The sequence below is a fragment of the Nilaparvata lugens genome, chromosome Y (genome assembly GCF_014356525.2).
Source record: "Nilaparvata lugens isolate BPH chromosome Y, ASM1435652v1, whole genome shotgun sequence".
In the NCBI taxonomy this organism is placed as follows: Eukaryota; Metazoa; Arthropoda; class Insecta; order Hemiptera; family Delphacidae; genus Nilaparvata; species Nilaparvata lugens.
In genome coordinates this window covers 8,823,122-8,838,713 of record NC_052519.1, presented here as the reverse complement: position 1 = coordinate 8,838,713, position 15,592 = coordinate 8,823,122, and the positions used below count along the sequence as shown (strand labels likewise).

At 33.8% G+C, this 15,592-nt stretch overlaps 2 protein-coding genes across 2 annotated transcripts in view; both read right to left on the bottom strand.

Moving 5' to 3' along the window:
• Nucleotides 1-1,079: 1,079 nt before the first annotated feature.
• LOC120355143 lies at nucleotides 1,080-2,577 on the bottom strand. Its single transcript, XM_039443463.1, has 2 exons — nucleotides 2,197-2,577; nucleotides 1,080-1,551 (listed from the first exon to the last, which is right to left on the bottom strand). The coding sequence occupies exons 1-2, from the start codon at nucleotides 2,575-2,577 to the stop codon at nucleotides 1,156-1,158; spliced, it is 777 nt and encodes a 258-aa protein (XP_039299397.1). The 3' UTR covers nucleotides 1,080-1,155.
• A 10,256-nt stretch (nucleotides 2,578-12,833) lies between these two features.
• LOC120355142 (calcium-binding and coiled-coil domain-containing protein 2-like) overlaps nucleotides 12,834-15,592 on the bottom strand; it is a 4,002-nt gene continuing 1,243 nt past the window's right edge. Inside the window, exon 3 of the mRNA XM_039443462.1 lies at nucleotides 12,834-12,857. Within this exon, the coding sequence (XP_039299396.1) occupies nucleotides 12,834-12,857 (24 nt within the window). The remainder of the gene's footprint in view (nucleotides 12,858-15,592) is intronic.

Sequence of the window (15,592 nt, the reverse complement as noted above, 5' to 3'; positions counted from 1 at the left end):
TGCATCGCGAATACGTCAGAGAGATTTTTGACACTTTCGGTAGGCAAAATTAAATTTTTAGATTCCTACAAGTTTATGTCTGAATCCTTGGAAGTATTGGTGTGTAATTTGGTAGAAAGTACAGACATGGAAAAGAAGTTGGGGAAAGAAAGTACATTGGAAAGAACTTCCTCCAATAGAATGTTTTCATAATGATTTAACGGAACACACCTCTGACACGCGAAGAATATCAACATGCACAAAGAGTGTTCTCAACATTCAATATTTTCATTACCTTTCAACTCAATGCTCGAACATTAACTAAAGTTAATTAATTAATCATTACACTAACTTAATCTAAAAGAAAAATGGAATTTTCTATTAATTTGGAATAATACTTTGAATTCATCTATTCAGATCATCTATTTGAAATGAATTTTCAAAATTCATTTCAAATAGTTGATGTGAAAAAGTCAAACACAAAATAATATTGATAAGAATGAATGGAATACCAATCCAGCCATGTGTACGATGCATTCATTGACAACAAGACCTTGTGAAGGTCGTGAATGAATGAAATGCATCACACCAGATGTGTAAGGGCCAACGGCCTCAGTTCACAACAAGGAAGGCAGAGCGTTGAGCCGACCTTGACACAGTGAGCGATCGGCCGATGTCAGCTTGTCATACATCAAGCTATAAAAACACATTTTTAATTTCTTATCACTCAATGCAACTTGGAGAGTGAGTGATTGAGTTCTCTACACGTATACTAGTGTGATAGGTGAGTGAAAACTTTTTATAGAATAACATACTATTTTTTATTGATATATAACAAGTAAATTATGCGGTTAACAAAGTAGGTTATGTATATGCTGATAGGCGATGCAATTGTCACCTTAACACAAAACTTGTAAATTATAGATTCATACAACCTCAGCTGAGTGAAGTGGAGGAAACACAATACTTGAAAATTATAGATTATAATGAAAATATATGTAATGGCTTGTGCCAAAACTAAATAACACAATACTTGAAAATTGTGATTTACAAGATATAGGTTATAATGCCGAAAGGCGATGCAATGTCAAGTCCGAAAATTTGTTACAAGATTATTAACAAAATAAGTAATAATAAAATTCATAAAATGTTAAATGGTAATATAATTATCATGATTTAAATTTTATGCATTTTGACAATGTTGATGTCGGTCATGTACTGATTAATATGTTTGACAAACAGTAACAATGATTTACATTTACTTTTAAAATTTTGGATGTCTTTGGGGGTCAAGATCAGCGTGAAACGTTCAGGTATGTAAACATCTGTTGTTCTCTGACCTGACAGCCGGATCTTGAGCACCACGCGACGTCCATGTTGATTGCAGACCTCCCTCACGTCCTCAATAGGGTAAGGAGTACCCTCCATCAACTCTCTTAGAGGAGTCCAGGGTTTCGGGGCGTACCTATTGATGACAGTGAGGAAGTGCTCCTCGGGGAGAATTTCATCCTCCTCCTGCTGTAACAGCGTCATTATGGAGCTGTCCTCCTCATCCTCTTCCACCGCACGTTTCTGTTGAAAAATATTTCATTAGACTCTTATTTGTTTCAGGTTATAAAATCATACATGAGAGAGATCTTGCGCTCAACAGATTCACTACTCAAAACTGTGACTAATAACTCGCAAATTCTCTGACATGAGAGAGTGATCTTGCGCTCAACAGATTCACTACTCAAAAAATGTGAGTAATAACTTGGAAATTCTCTGACATAACTCTCAATTATCGGAAAAAAATTTTTCACTTCATTACAATCAACATAAATGATTGCAGAAAACATAAATATTTCACCTTTCATTAATCATGCAAATTTTTGTTTCACACTCAAACAACATATGATTTGATTTTTCATATATATATATATATGTAATCAGTATGTAATTCTCCAATTCAAATTGTTTCAGTAGGAATGTTTCATGCAACATATTTAGTAAACATGTTTAAACAATACAACCATCATGAGAATTTATCTGTGTTCGGATTGTTTTGATAGCACAATTAGAAGTCAAGCTCAGTCTTTGCTCACAGTAATTTCATATTTATTTGAGTAAACATATAGAGACTTGTAGTAATGTACACAAAAGATTTTATCGATTATAGATTCATAGATTATAAAATCTTTTGTGTACATTACAATAATAATATTTTTGTATGCTAACCTTCGATTGAGTGAGGACGTCGGGCTCCTCATCGTCGTCGAAAAACAGCCTCCTCTTGACAGACTGCTTGGGGGCGGCAGGCACAGATGTTAGAGCTGCTCGTCGCGGCGCCCAAGTTGCTTGCGTCAGAGGGCTGCTGTCTGGGATGATGATGCTGGAATCCTCATCTTGGACGAAGATCCCTTGTTCCTTCAAGGGATCTGAGGTTGAGGCTGAGGAGGAGGTGGCGGCAGCAGCAGAGGCGACAGCTGATGTTGTAGCCGTGCTGCGGCGCTTCTGCTGCTGCTGCTGCTCCCAGAAGTTGAGTTCCCTCTTCGGAGGCGGGCTGCCTGGCAATAAGAATGTTGTGGAGGATGAGGATGCACGGTGTGACTTGTCCATGGTGTTGTTCGAGAATTTTAGCGCGTACTAATAGCTCTCTAACGTGAATGATGATTTTCCACTGAGAAAAGCGATTATATAGCAAGTCGTTTCTCTGTCTGTTGCAGGCTTGTACGAGTGAGATAGAAACACAAAGGAGGCGTGTATCACAATTGGCGAACACTGGCGATACTCCCCAGAGCTTTAGCACGATGATAACATTTGATTGTAAGTGAAAATTTTTGTTATATTCTCATTTTTTTGTGAAATAACACTAAATTGATTTATAATATATATATTTAGTGTTACAGTTATTAAATAATATTTCATTGTTTTTCCACAGCATTTTCTCACCTCACAACTCGGTCTCATAAGCAGTTGTGCTCTCGTGAAGGAACCTTACCTGCATCGAGAAAATCATAGCCGAGGAGCTAAGCTGGAACAATACCTGAACCGAGTCGAGGAGCTGAGAGAAGCATATCCGATTATTTCATTTCGTCAAATCAACACATGTAAGTTCAAATTTACTTAAATTTTCCTCTTCTCCAAGGACAATATTGTTCTCCATGTTAGATCCTTCAACAAGGAAGTAAGAGGAGCTCATTTTTCAAACATGAATCTTATCTTGACAGTGTTTTCTATCATCAATGAGATAACGCATTTTAATATTTAACCAACCAGTAGCAAAGTTGATGCATTTCATTTATTTACAATATTGCACACATACTTGATTTTGATCTTTCTTTGTCAATCTTGTTCTAAGCTTACAGTTATTAAATATTTCATTGTTTTTCCACAGCATTTTCTCACCTCACAACTCGGTCTCATAAGCAATTGTGCTCTCGTGAGGGAAACTTACCTGCATCGAGAAAATCATAGCTGAGGAGCTAAGCTGGAACAATACCTGAACCGAGTCGAGGAGCTGAGAGAAGCATATCCGATTATTTCATTTCGTCAAATCAACACATGTAAGTTCATTTTTACTTAAATTTTCCTCTTCTCCAAGGACAATATTGTTCTCCATGTTAGATCCTTCAACAAGGAAGTAAGAGGAGCTCATTTTTCAAACATGAATCTTATCTTGACAGTGTTTTCTATCATCAATGAGATAACACATTTTAATATTTAACCAACCAGTAGCAAAGTTGATGCATTTCATTTATTTACAATATTGCACACATACTTGATTTTGATCTTTCTTTGTCAATCTTGTTCTAAGCTTACAGTTATTAAATATTTCATTGTTTTTCCACAGCATTTTCTCACCTCACAACTCGGTCTCATAAGCAATTGTGCTCTCGTGAGGGAAACTTACCTGCATCGAGAAAATCATAGCCGAGGAGCTAAGCTGGAACAATACCTGAACCGAGTCGAGGAGCTGAGAGAAGCATATCCGATTATTTCATTTCGTCAAATCAACACATGTAAGTTCATTTTTACTTAAATTTTCCTCTTCTCCGAGGACAATATTGTTCTCCATGTTAGATCCTTCAACAAGGAAGTAAAGAGGAGCTCATTTTTCAAACATGAATCTTATCTTGACAGTGTTTTCTATCATCAATGAGATAACGCATTTTAATATTTAACCAACCAGTAGCAAAGTTGATGCATTTCATTTATTTACAATATTGCACACATACTTGATTTTGATCTTTCTTTGTCAATCTTGTTCTAAGCTTACAGTTATTAAATATTTCATTGTTTTTCCACAGCATTTTCTCACCTCACAACTCGGTCTCATAAGCAATTGTGCTCTCGTGAAGGAACCTTACCTGCATCTAGAAAATCATAGCCGAGGAGCTAAGCTGGAACAATACCTGAACCGAGTGAGGAGCTGAGAGAAGCATATCCGATTATTTCATTTCGTCAAATCAACACATGTAAGTTCATTTTTACTCAAATTTTTCTCCTCCTCCTCTCCTCCGAGGACAAAACCTCTTCTCGGAGGACAAAAATTGTCCTTTGTTCTCCTCCTCTCTCCTCCACTTGTTTAGCAGGAAAGAAAAAATGAGAGAGGAATCAGGAGAAGGGGTGAGAGCTCAATGTCATGAGGATTGTCACAATAATTTTCTTTATTTTAAAATTATTATACATACATCAAAGCATATCTATGACCAAATCAAATACAGAAAGTAACTCTTTCCTTATTCCTACTGGGTGTATATTTAAAAACATCTAGCTTGATTCTAATTTTATAATTCAAATCTATGTTCGGCTTTTCAAATTCTTCCTCTAACCAATAGTTTGAGACATACAATGCTTCCACATTTTCAAACTGTAGGATATACCGAGTATTGTTTCTATTGTACACTTCTTTTATTGCAATAATGACTAACTCTATACCTTGTGGTAACTCTTCCAATCTTTTACACTGTCCTACTTTTACTTTCCCTTTAATTTCCAGCATTGTGATGTTATTATACAGCTCCACTTCTTTTTGTGTGAAGGGAGTGTCTTCCAAGTTTTTCCAAACATCTGGGAGATCTGGGAGAAACTTAACTGATTCTATTCTAGGAAATGTATGTCCATTATAGCTTGACATACCATTGACTGTAATTACACAAATTTTCTCTTCCCTTGGTAGACAAATAATTTCTTTTTTGTCAGTGTAAGGGATTACAAAATAACCCTCTTTCTTGAGAGTTTCGATAGCTTTGTATGCATTAATGAAAACATTTTTATGGCAGTCCTTTACAAAGTAAACGTTTTTCAAACCATCTTTCTCCCCTAGTACACCTACATATGGGAATTTCCCAGTATTATTCACAGTAAATGCAGTCACATTATAAACTCCACTAGGCTCAAAATTTCGCCAATGTGAATGGAAATATGGTCCAAGTTCCTCTCTCAAATTTTCTATTTCTTCCTCAAATTCTTCTAGCTGCTTATGCTGTTCCCTAAATGACTGTGTGGCTTCAAAAAACTCAATTTTCCTCCGTTTTAGATCAATTTCATACAGTTCTAGCTTACGCTTCTTGGCTGATAACACTGAGATAGGAGACAAGGGTTGTATCTCTTTAACAGGGTATGGAGGAAGCTTACAAGTTATGTTTGCCCGTTTTCTTAAGACTTGTGGTATCAAGTTACCTGTTGCTACAAGACCCAACTCATCTAGGTCAACAACTTTGGATATGGTAGAGAAAACTGTGGTTGACTTGGAGAAATAAGTCTCTCCACTCTTAATATAACACTTTTGTGAGAAACTGATATTATTTTTGTTTGATGGATCCTCGAAAATTTCCACATAATTAATAGGTAGTAGATTAAAGCTAAATGCAGAGATTACATAGGATATTATTTTATTTCTATGTTGTGGGTCAGTGGGAAGCTTTACTTGTACTCCACTCAATTTGCTGGTATTGCTATTACCCCAGTAAACATACTGTAGAAGATCATTATAGATCAAACAACAACTATTTTTCAAATTATCTGTCAGTTTTCTCCACATTTTAGCCAAGGACACAGAATAAATTGGAGCATTTTGGAAATAATTTCTACTATCATTCAAGAGTGACAAGCTATCTTGAATAGGGTCAAAGGTTTTGCTATTGGCTCTATTTGTTAAACTATAGTTACAGATTGTAGCTTCCAAACGTGTAATACCATGCATTTTACCTGTAGGAGAGGTGAAAGTTTTCCCTAATCTTGAATCTGCACACTCAATAAAGTCTACAATATGGTTACCTAACTGCTTATTTACACCAGAGCTTGTTATTTCACATACAAACTTATTATAAATTTTCACCCTCGCATTACTATTAACCCAACTCAAACAATCAATCTCAACAGTTTTATTGTTATCTGCTATCACATTATAGTCTTCTTTATATTCTCCTTGGAAACAAAAATGATGATTTGTAGTTAGAAAATCACACATTCCATTCTTGTTGAATATTCCACCAAAGTCCTGTGTTATGTCCAAGTCCAGAAGATAGAAGTGCTCTTTCCTCAGCTGCTCCAATAATCTCGGTAGTTCTTCTATCAATGTAGCAATTGGCACATCTGCAAGCTCTACTTTGTAAGGTATGCCTACTGGTTCCTGGTATTTTTGTTTTGCTTCGTTGTAATTGTCATTGGGAAGCACTTGTAGAATCTTTTGAGACATATCACTTCCACTGTTCAATAGGTAAGCCAGCTTTGCTTTGACTGCATGTTTAGCTGACACCATATTAGAGAATTTCCCTCTTAAATATAAGTTGTATGCAGCACATATATCCTTTTTTAGAACAAAACGTCTCTTATCCATTGCCTCACAATCATCCAAAGCACAGATCTTCACAAGCATCATATTGTCACAAAAAGGTTCTGTAATAGTCACAAGATTTGAGTCATCCTGCACAAACATTCTTCCCCAGCAGTGTAATCAATATTTCCAATGTCAGTCACAAGGTTGTCATTGCACATGTTTTCTGATAGAAGCCACAAACCAAACCGCTCATTGCTAGACTTGATTTTATTACCACGGAGCATAGGTACATTAAACACCTTAGAAGTATCCATGTTTATTGCACCGTTGACACTACCGAACTGAACGAATGCAGGTCAATGCAGTGGTTTTTATAGTACGATAGTTGAGAAATAAGGTCATACAGAATTATTGAAACAAGATTTGGATGCTGACAAATTTTATGAACAAGAATTAAAGAAATCAGAGTTAACTTTAGATGAAATGCAAGTTTATCTTGAATATTAAAGAAAGTTGGAAAGCGTTATCTCGTAAAGCGTCTCGGTTTTAGTGAACCGTCTTGGATAGATAAGAGTCAATTACTAACTAAGTAAATATTTTACAATTGATTATATACGCTGATCATTCCAACTTATAGTTTAATATGTTTTCAGATATGAGCTCTCGAACAGAAATCATTTGATGAATATATAAGCTCAGTATATTATAAATAGGCATTTTAATGAATTACGTAAATATGATTCTGTTTCTTTAGAAAAAATGGCGAGAATACAAAGTTATCGTTGTGAACTAACTGAACTATTGGAGACGCATCAGCAATTATTGGACCAGTTAGCAGAAAAAGGATGGACAAATCTACAATATTTAACATTTGTGAGAGATTATGAAAAATTAGGAGTTTGGCATAGTGATAACTATAATCATATTTCAGTTTGTGATTTATATGGTACATCATATGATAAATTCCGGGGGAATGGCGATATGCCAGGCTCATGTGTGTGTGCACATCTTAAAGAGTCTATCGATAAAATTAAGAAGGTTATAACAGAAAAAAATAAACATTTAACAAAAGAACAATTGAATGAACTTATCTGGAATTTTTTTTTCAGATTTTCAGATGAGACAGGCTTAGAACAAGATTGATAGCATATTCTGTTTAATTTCAGATTGGAGATGGATTCAATTTCATTTGATAAGAACTATTTTTCGAATAAAATCGATAAAAAATATAGATGTTGTTATTTCGAACTTATTGACAAAACAATATTAGAATTGAATAATTTCGGAAAAGAAGGACTAACGTTTGAGGAATATTTAACATTTATAAAACCCGGTAAAAGTGAAGAACAGAAGTCAGAACATATAAGCGTATGTTATATTATAAATAAGAATATAGTTGATAGATATCGAAGACGCGAATTAAAGGAAATTCCTGAATTTTGCTATTGTAATTCATTAGGTTGGTTGAATATTCGAATGTATTATTTCATTGATGATAGGTTAACAGATAAAAACATTGATAGTGTAAGATTTACATTTGAAATTATGAAAATGTGTGGCGAATCAGCGATGTTGTACAAACTTTAACTTTTTTACAGAGATTATGATGAACTCGTTAATTGAGGAGAGAATAAAACTATTAAATACTAAAAGCTTTGAATGTGAAAATTAATTGTAATACTTGTAGAGGTTTAAGGAATAAATAAGTGAAAAAGATCTCCTTCAAGCAGACCTTATTGAAATGATAAGTTTATCACGTTTTAATAAGGGTTATAAATATATCTTAGTTGTTATTAATTGTTTTACAAAATTTGCATATTGTGTACCATTAAAAGACAAGACAAGTCAATCTGTATTTAACGCTCTCCAACCAATTATTTCTAAAAATAAGGGCATTAAGCTGTTCCAAACAGATCAGGGAACAGAATTCTTCAATTCAAAAGTTAAAGCATTATTAGATAAATATAGTATTAAACATTACCATGTTTTTACCGATAAGAAAGCCTCCATAGTTGAAAGGTTTAATAGAACACTTAAAGCAAAAATTTATAGATATTTAACTGAGCATGGAACAAAAAACTGGTTAACCAATCTAGACAGTTTGGTTCAAAATTATAATGCTACAGTGCACAGTTCAATTAGAATGAAACCTAAAGATGTTCGCAGGAAAGATCGTACACATGTTTTATCGTCATTGAATTCTGCATTCAATAGACGATATAAATTGAAAAATTCAAAACCAAAATTTAAGCTAGGCGATATCGTGCGAATCTCGAAGAAACGATTATTTTTTGATAAATCTTATAACATAAACTGGAGCGCAGAGTATTTTGTGATTCATTCTATATTTCCTTCCAAACCTATAACCTACTCACTGAGAGATCTAAACGGTGAAGTAATTAGTGGCCGGTTTTATGCAGAAGAAATTAAAAAAACGCAATTAAACGAAACGGAGAGACAAGTGTATTTGATTGAAAAAATATTAAAACGTGATAAAAAAGGACTGTTAGTGAAATGGATTGGATTTTCTAAACCTAGTAAAGATCAATTATTAGATGAAAAATAATTTTTTGTACTCAATTGTAAATAACATGTACATTTATTGTAAATAATCTATTGAACATTCAGTGTAAATATCATGATGTACATTTGTTGAAAATATATTAGAAGTATTATTTGTCATCATCAAACATTGGTTCTCATTTCGTAATATGAAAATCTTTTGAACATCCATAATCTGTCTGATGATGAGGAGGAGAGGAGGTGGAGAGTGTTGGCCTGCATTCCAATCTCTGGGAAACGCCTCTCTATACATGTAGCGTCATCATGCCCTCGGTCATTGTTCTAAATACCAGTGGCTTTGTTCTAACTATTCAGTGGCTTATCAGATCACGTTCTGTACGTTTGTAATCATGAGCCAATTACCAATTGTTAACTTTGATAAATTAATTACAAATAAAGAAAAGCCTGCATTTTGTAAAAATGGAGAGCTACTACCTCACAATGCAAGAATGTTAATTATATCTCCCAGTGCTGGGGGGAAATACAAATCTCTTATTTAATTTAGTATTTGCTGAAAATGGTTTAAAATTTAAGCACATTTACTTATTTCAAATAGGATTGGTATGGACTTTGACATGATGAAAAAAGAAAAATTCAAGCTCATAGATAGATAGTCACTAGATAGATAGTGCTTGAGAACCAAATTTTGTAACAAATTAAATGCTTCAATTACTTGAGATGTCATACAGACAAGGAAAGGTTTAATCATTGCTATAGAAGTTTCATCAAACTTCTTAACAAAAACAGTATGAATATTTGAAGTTTTTGTTTTAACGCAAGTTTCATTATCAATTTATCTAAATTTGAAACTCTTTGTTTTATTCTGATTCATAGTTTCAGATTGAAGATTTGATGTTGAAATTGAAGTGAACATAATATTTGAACGATTTGTGACAAAATCAGGAAATTGAAGAAGTTTTGGGCAATAGCCTGTTTTTTCTTTTCCAACTATTGTATTGTTCGCTCTATCTAATAAATAAATAAAGCTAATGAGAGAATGCTTTATTCGTGTAGATTACAATATATACTGGTTTTTTACACTTATATACAATTATAAATGAATTAACATAATATAGACTGAGAAAATATTTTTTTGAAGTGCATATGATATGAAAAAAGCAGTTGTCAATAGTTGTAGCTAATATTGTTATGCATTAACATGAATTTGGAAAGAATATTTGAAAACATCCTTGCAACTAACTCTAGAACGAGAAACTTAAAGAGTAATAGGGTTTTAGCACATCTACAAAAGAGTTTCTTATCTATACTAGACTGGGATTGATTCACTTTAATCTGTCAGTATAAGTTGAATTGGGTTCTTATATCTTAGAGATTCATGATGCTGAAGCTGTCTGAAGTAAGATCTGACTGAGAGAATAATTTGAGCATATCTTCCAAGGTTGACTCTCACTACACTTGCATATGAGAGAGTTTCTTGTTGTGTTTTACCAGTACATGGAATCTCAAAGTGAGTATTATTATTTCTTGCTTTCATATTACAGAATCAAACAGTGATTCAACAAGTTAATATGCAAGTAATAACTATTAACTGAATCAGTAATTTCCAACTCTTGTAATGTGAACAGATCTATTAGTATAATTTATCAAATAGTTTCATCAAATAACTAACCTTTGATTTGCTGTGTGCTCCTCCTTCTCACTCTCCTTCTCCTTATCCTCCACTCTAACTCTGCTTCTCATGTTATCATGATGAAAAAAACTCAGTTTTAGATGTTCAGTTGAGTGGATTTTGGAGCAAAGGCTGTGAGTAATAGACTAGTAATATTTGTAATTACACAGAAAAGTTTTCTGTCTATTTATTATGTATCATGTTTCTGTAATCTTTCAGATAATATACTTGCATATTCAAGGTTGAATTTATGCACTGAGTCAACATAAATGTATAGTTTTCCTAATATTTCTGATAGAGGAAGAAGCAAAATCATTCAAGATTCGGTAATCCGCAGGTTTTGCATTGAAATTTTCCTATAGGTTATATGTCATTCAACTAATATTATTTGTTAGCTGAGTGAAAACGACAAGTGAAGAATAAATAACAGTTAAAGCTGTCTTTCTTGAGAAACTATGAAATATCACACTTTCCTCCAAAATGAAGAAATTATCCAACACTGTGAGTGAGAATATTGCACAACAGCTGAAGCCAATGAAATTATAGTGTTTTTTCACTCTAACTTTGTGGGTTGAGAGTAGTGAGATGAAAAAAGCTATTCATACTTATCTGGAGAACTGTAATCTAATTCATGTTGAAAGTGTACATCTAACTAGACATAGAACTAACTCATAACTAACCAAATCTCTACACGTATTTATTGTTTAACAAAGGATGCTAACAACAAAAAATTCGTACCAAAAAGATTGCTTGAATCTTACTTTCATCATATTGTAATCTTAATTTTCCAGCATTGCGGTGTTATTACAGTATTCCATAAAAGTTTTTCCTTGCTTGTGACAGAAACTCAATTGATAGAGAATCTATGTTCCTTATAGCATTTGAGACAAATTATTCCTCTTGATAGACAAATCTCCCAAGTGTAAGGGATTGTGATCACAAGTCACTATGATCGAAGAGAGTTTCTCTCTCTCAAATTTGTAAATCTCTACACGTATTTATTGTTTAACAAAGGATGCTAACAACAAAAAATTCGTACCAAAAAGATTGCTTGAATCTTACTTTCATCATATTGTAATCTTAATTTTCCAGCATTGTGGTGTTATTACAGTATTCCATAAAAGTTTTTCCTTGCTTGTGACAGAAACTCAATTGATAGAGAATCTATGTTCCTTATAGCATTTGAGACAAATTATTCCTCTTGATAGACAAATCTCCCAAGTGTAAGGGATTGTGATCACAAGTCACTATGATCGAAGAGAGTTTCTCTCTCTCAAATTTGTAAATCTCTACACGTATTTATTGTTTAACAAAGGATGCTAACAACAAAAAATTCGTACCAAAAAGATTGCTTGAATCTTACTTTCATCATATTGTAATCTTAATTTTCCAGCATTGTGGTGTTATTACAGTATTCCATAAAAGTTTTTCCTTGCTTGTGACAGAAACTCAATTGATAGAGAATCTATGTTCCTTATAGCATTTGAGACAAATTATTCCTCTTGATAGACAAATCTCCCAAGTGTAAGGGATTGTGATCACAAGTCACTATGATCGAAGAGAGTTTCTCTCTCTCTAATTTGTAAATCTCTACACGTATTTATTGTTTAACAAAGGATGCTAACAACAAAAAATTCGTACCAAAAAGATTGCTTGAATCTTACTTTCATCATATTGTAATCTTAATTTTCCAGCATTGCGGTGTTATTACAGTATTCCATAAAAGTTTTTCCTTGCTTGTGACAGAAACTCAATTGATAGAGAATCTATGTTCCTTATAGCATTTGAGACAAATTATTCCTCTTGATAGACAAATCTCCCAAGTGTAAGGGATTGTGATCACAAGTCACTATGATCGAAGAGAGTTTCTCTCTCTCAAATTTGTATTTTAAAATTCTGCTAGTTGCTGTTCCCTGAATGTCTCTGTGGTTTTCAAAAAAAAAAAAAAAAAAAAAAAAAAAAAAAAAAAATACTAAATAAAAAAAAAATATTGCATAATTACTCAAATATAACTATAATCAATAGCTTTCATTTTTCCTTTGATAGAAAAAAGTTCTGTCTAAATCTGCTTCCATAATATTACTACCAGTCTTAATTTGTTACTCAAATAATCTACTTGCTTTTCATTCTTAACAATCACCTTCAAGTACTTTCTACATCTTTACATCAGTGCAACTTCATCTAATTTTGCTTCAACTCTGATGCACAATTTTGGTGACATCAATGATATTAATTTATCAAATGATAGTTGTCTCTTGTCAGGAGCCTATAGGCACTTTTATTTATACTTGAAAGTAATGCATTGAACTCGATGTTGAAAAAATGCATCGGTCTCTTGAGAGTTTGATGCATTAATGTAGTTATGATAAATATTTTCGTTGTCTCTTGTCAGGAGCCTATAGGCACTTTTATTTATACTTGAAAGTAATGCATTGAACTCGATGTTGAAAAAATGCATCGGTCTCTTGAGAGTTTGATGCATTAATGTAGTTACGATAATATTTTCTTGAACGAATTTATGTAGCGTTGACACAGGGTTTGAAAACTAGATAGAACCAGCTAAAACTCTGTTGTTAAAAAATCTTGTCATCTACATTATCATTAATGGTTGTTGAGAAGTAAAATCGTAACTCGTTTATTTCTGTTCAAGTAATTTCTGGATTGAGCCTACTCAGTAAAATAAAATACAGAACATGTCATAAATGTCATAACAGGGAATGCTGTAGGAATCTTCAATCTACAGCAATTGTATTTATTATCGTAGTTATCTCAATCATAGAAAAGCCAGCAGTATTAAAGATTGGTGACAGTGGAATAATTATAATTAATTGATATTGCAGGAATGTGAAGAGTTGTAGCGAAATCTCATTGCTAGGTGTGTGAACCGGGAACATTGGATTTTCAGTGATAAGAGATGGTTCAAAATAGCTTATTTCGTTGTTGAGAGGAAAAGCGGCAACGTGCCAGGAGGCTCGAGTTGGGTGCAAGCCACATATAAAGTGACATATAAAGTGAATAATATGGATTCACTTCAACTGGCAGTATAGGAAGGCGGGATTAAAAAGGAACTCACGACTGATTTCTCTTTCACATGGCTTTCGTAATAGAGGAAAAAGCAGTAGCGAGTAAGCGAGAATAGGAGATAACGCATGGGGCCATCTGTTTTTTTTTCCACCTAGTAGTTTGCACAATCTTTAAGCTTATGCAAGAGACAGAGAAACGATGGGTGTATCACACTCTCTCGTACCCTCCGAATTATTCAATTTGCAATCACTTTATAATTTTACAGTATAAAGATGTAACAGATTCACTCAGAATAAATATGGATTCACTTTAATTTGACAGTATAAGTTATTAGATGTATTAATTTGCAATCACTTTATAATTTTACAGTATAAAGATGTAACAGATTCACTCAGTATAAAGATGTAACAGATTCACTTTAATTTGACAGTAGAGAATTTTTCCCTCATTTAGCATTCACTTTAATTTGACAGTATAGCATTAGATGGATTCACTTTAATTTGATAGTAGAGAATTTTTTCCCTCATTTAGCATTCACTTTAATCTGTCAGTATAGCATTAGATGGATTCACTTTAATCTGTCACTATAGAGAGAGGGAATTTTTCCTCCAAAAAGGGAAATTTTTTTCCCTCTCTGAGAGAGATATCACTCTCTCTCTTTTCAACCCCCTCGTCCTCACTGGGAGAGGGGAGATAAGATAAGGAGAGGGAGAGGGAGAGGGAGAGGGAGAAGGAGAGGGAGAGGGAGAGGGAGAGGGAGGGAGAGGGAGAGGGAGAGGAGAGGGAGAAGGAGAGGGAGAGGGAGAAGGAGAAGGAGAGGGAGAGGGGGAGGAGAGGGGGAGTTTGCGCATGCGCAGAGGGGGAGGGGGAGGGTTATTTGCGCAAAAATTTTTCCTTATTTCTCGGTAATTGCGCAAAAATTCTTCCCAGAAATCTTAATATTAAGCTACTTAAGAGAAATGCCAAACCGTCGACTTGAATCTTAGACCTCACTTCGCTCGGTCAATTATATTCCAGATCCTAAAATTACTCATCATCAAAAATGTTAATTATTATTAAACGAACGGAGCATATTTCTTTTTTAGACTTGATGATAATCCTCTACTGAAACTATCAGTAGTATGTATTCTAAATTGTAGTCATTTATAGGTATCTTCTCTTAGGATTGTCCTATCCTGAAATTTGATTACAACCAGCTTTAGCCCTGAGGGCTTACTTTATTTTTACCTCACATAGAACATAGAAGTTGTAACGTCTGTTTATTAGCCTTAATTTGCAGCCTTTCTAGTCATATTGTCAATGTGTTAAATTTTTTTTCTCTGTGAGCGATATAAATATCACATTTCAAAAAATTGATGAATACATATAATTTCTTCATTCTTATAACTGAGCAAGAGACACGGAGAGAATGTATCGATCTTGGAAGAAAAGTACCGTTTTCATAGCTAGTTTGGCCTTTGGCTGTAAGTTGCGAGTAGAAACTTAGAAAGTTGTAGAGTGGGAAGAGAATGTGAAGATTGGTAGAGGAGGAGCAGAAGAAGGAGTAGGGAAGAAGTCGGCGAACAGCTTAGTGTCTAATTGGATAAATATTTGACAGGCAAATTTTTTAGTATAGCACTTTTTTAGTATCGACA

Excerpts from the sequence above, each read along its gene's own strand:
- LOC120355143 (XM_039443463.1), bottom strand. The coding sequence starts at position 2,577 with ATGGACAAGTCACACCGTGCATCCTCATCCTCCACAACATTCTTATTG. Across the intron at positions 1,552-2,196 it reads ACGTCCTCACTCAATCGAAG|AAACGTGCGGTGGAAGAGGA; the intron begins GTTAGCATACAA and ends ATTTTTCAACAG.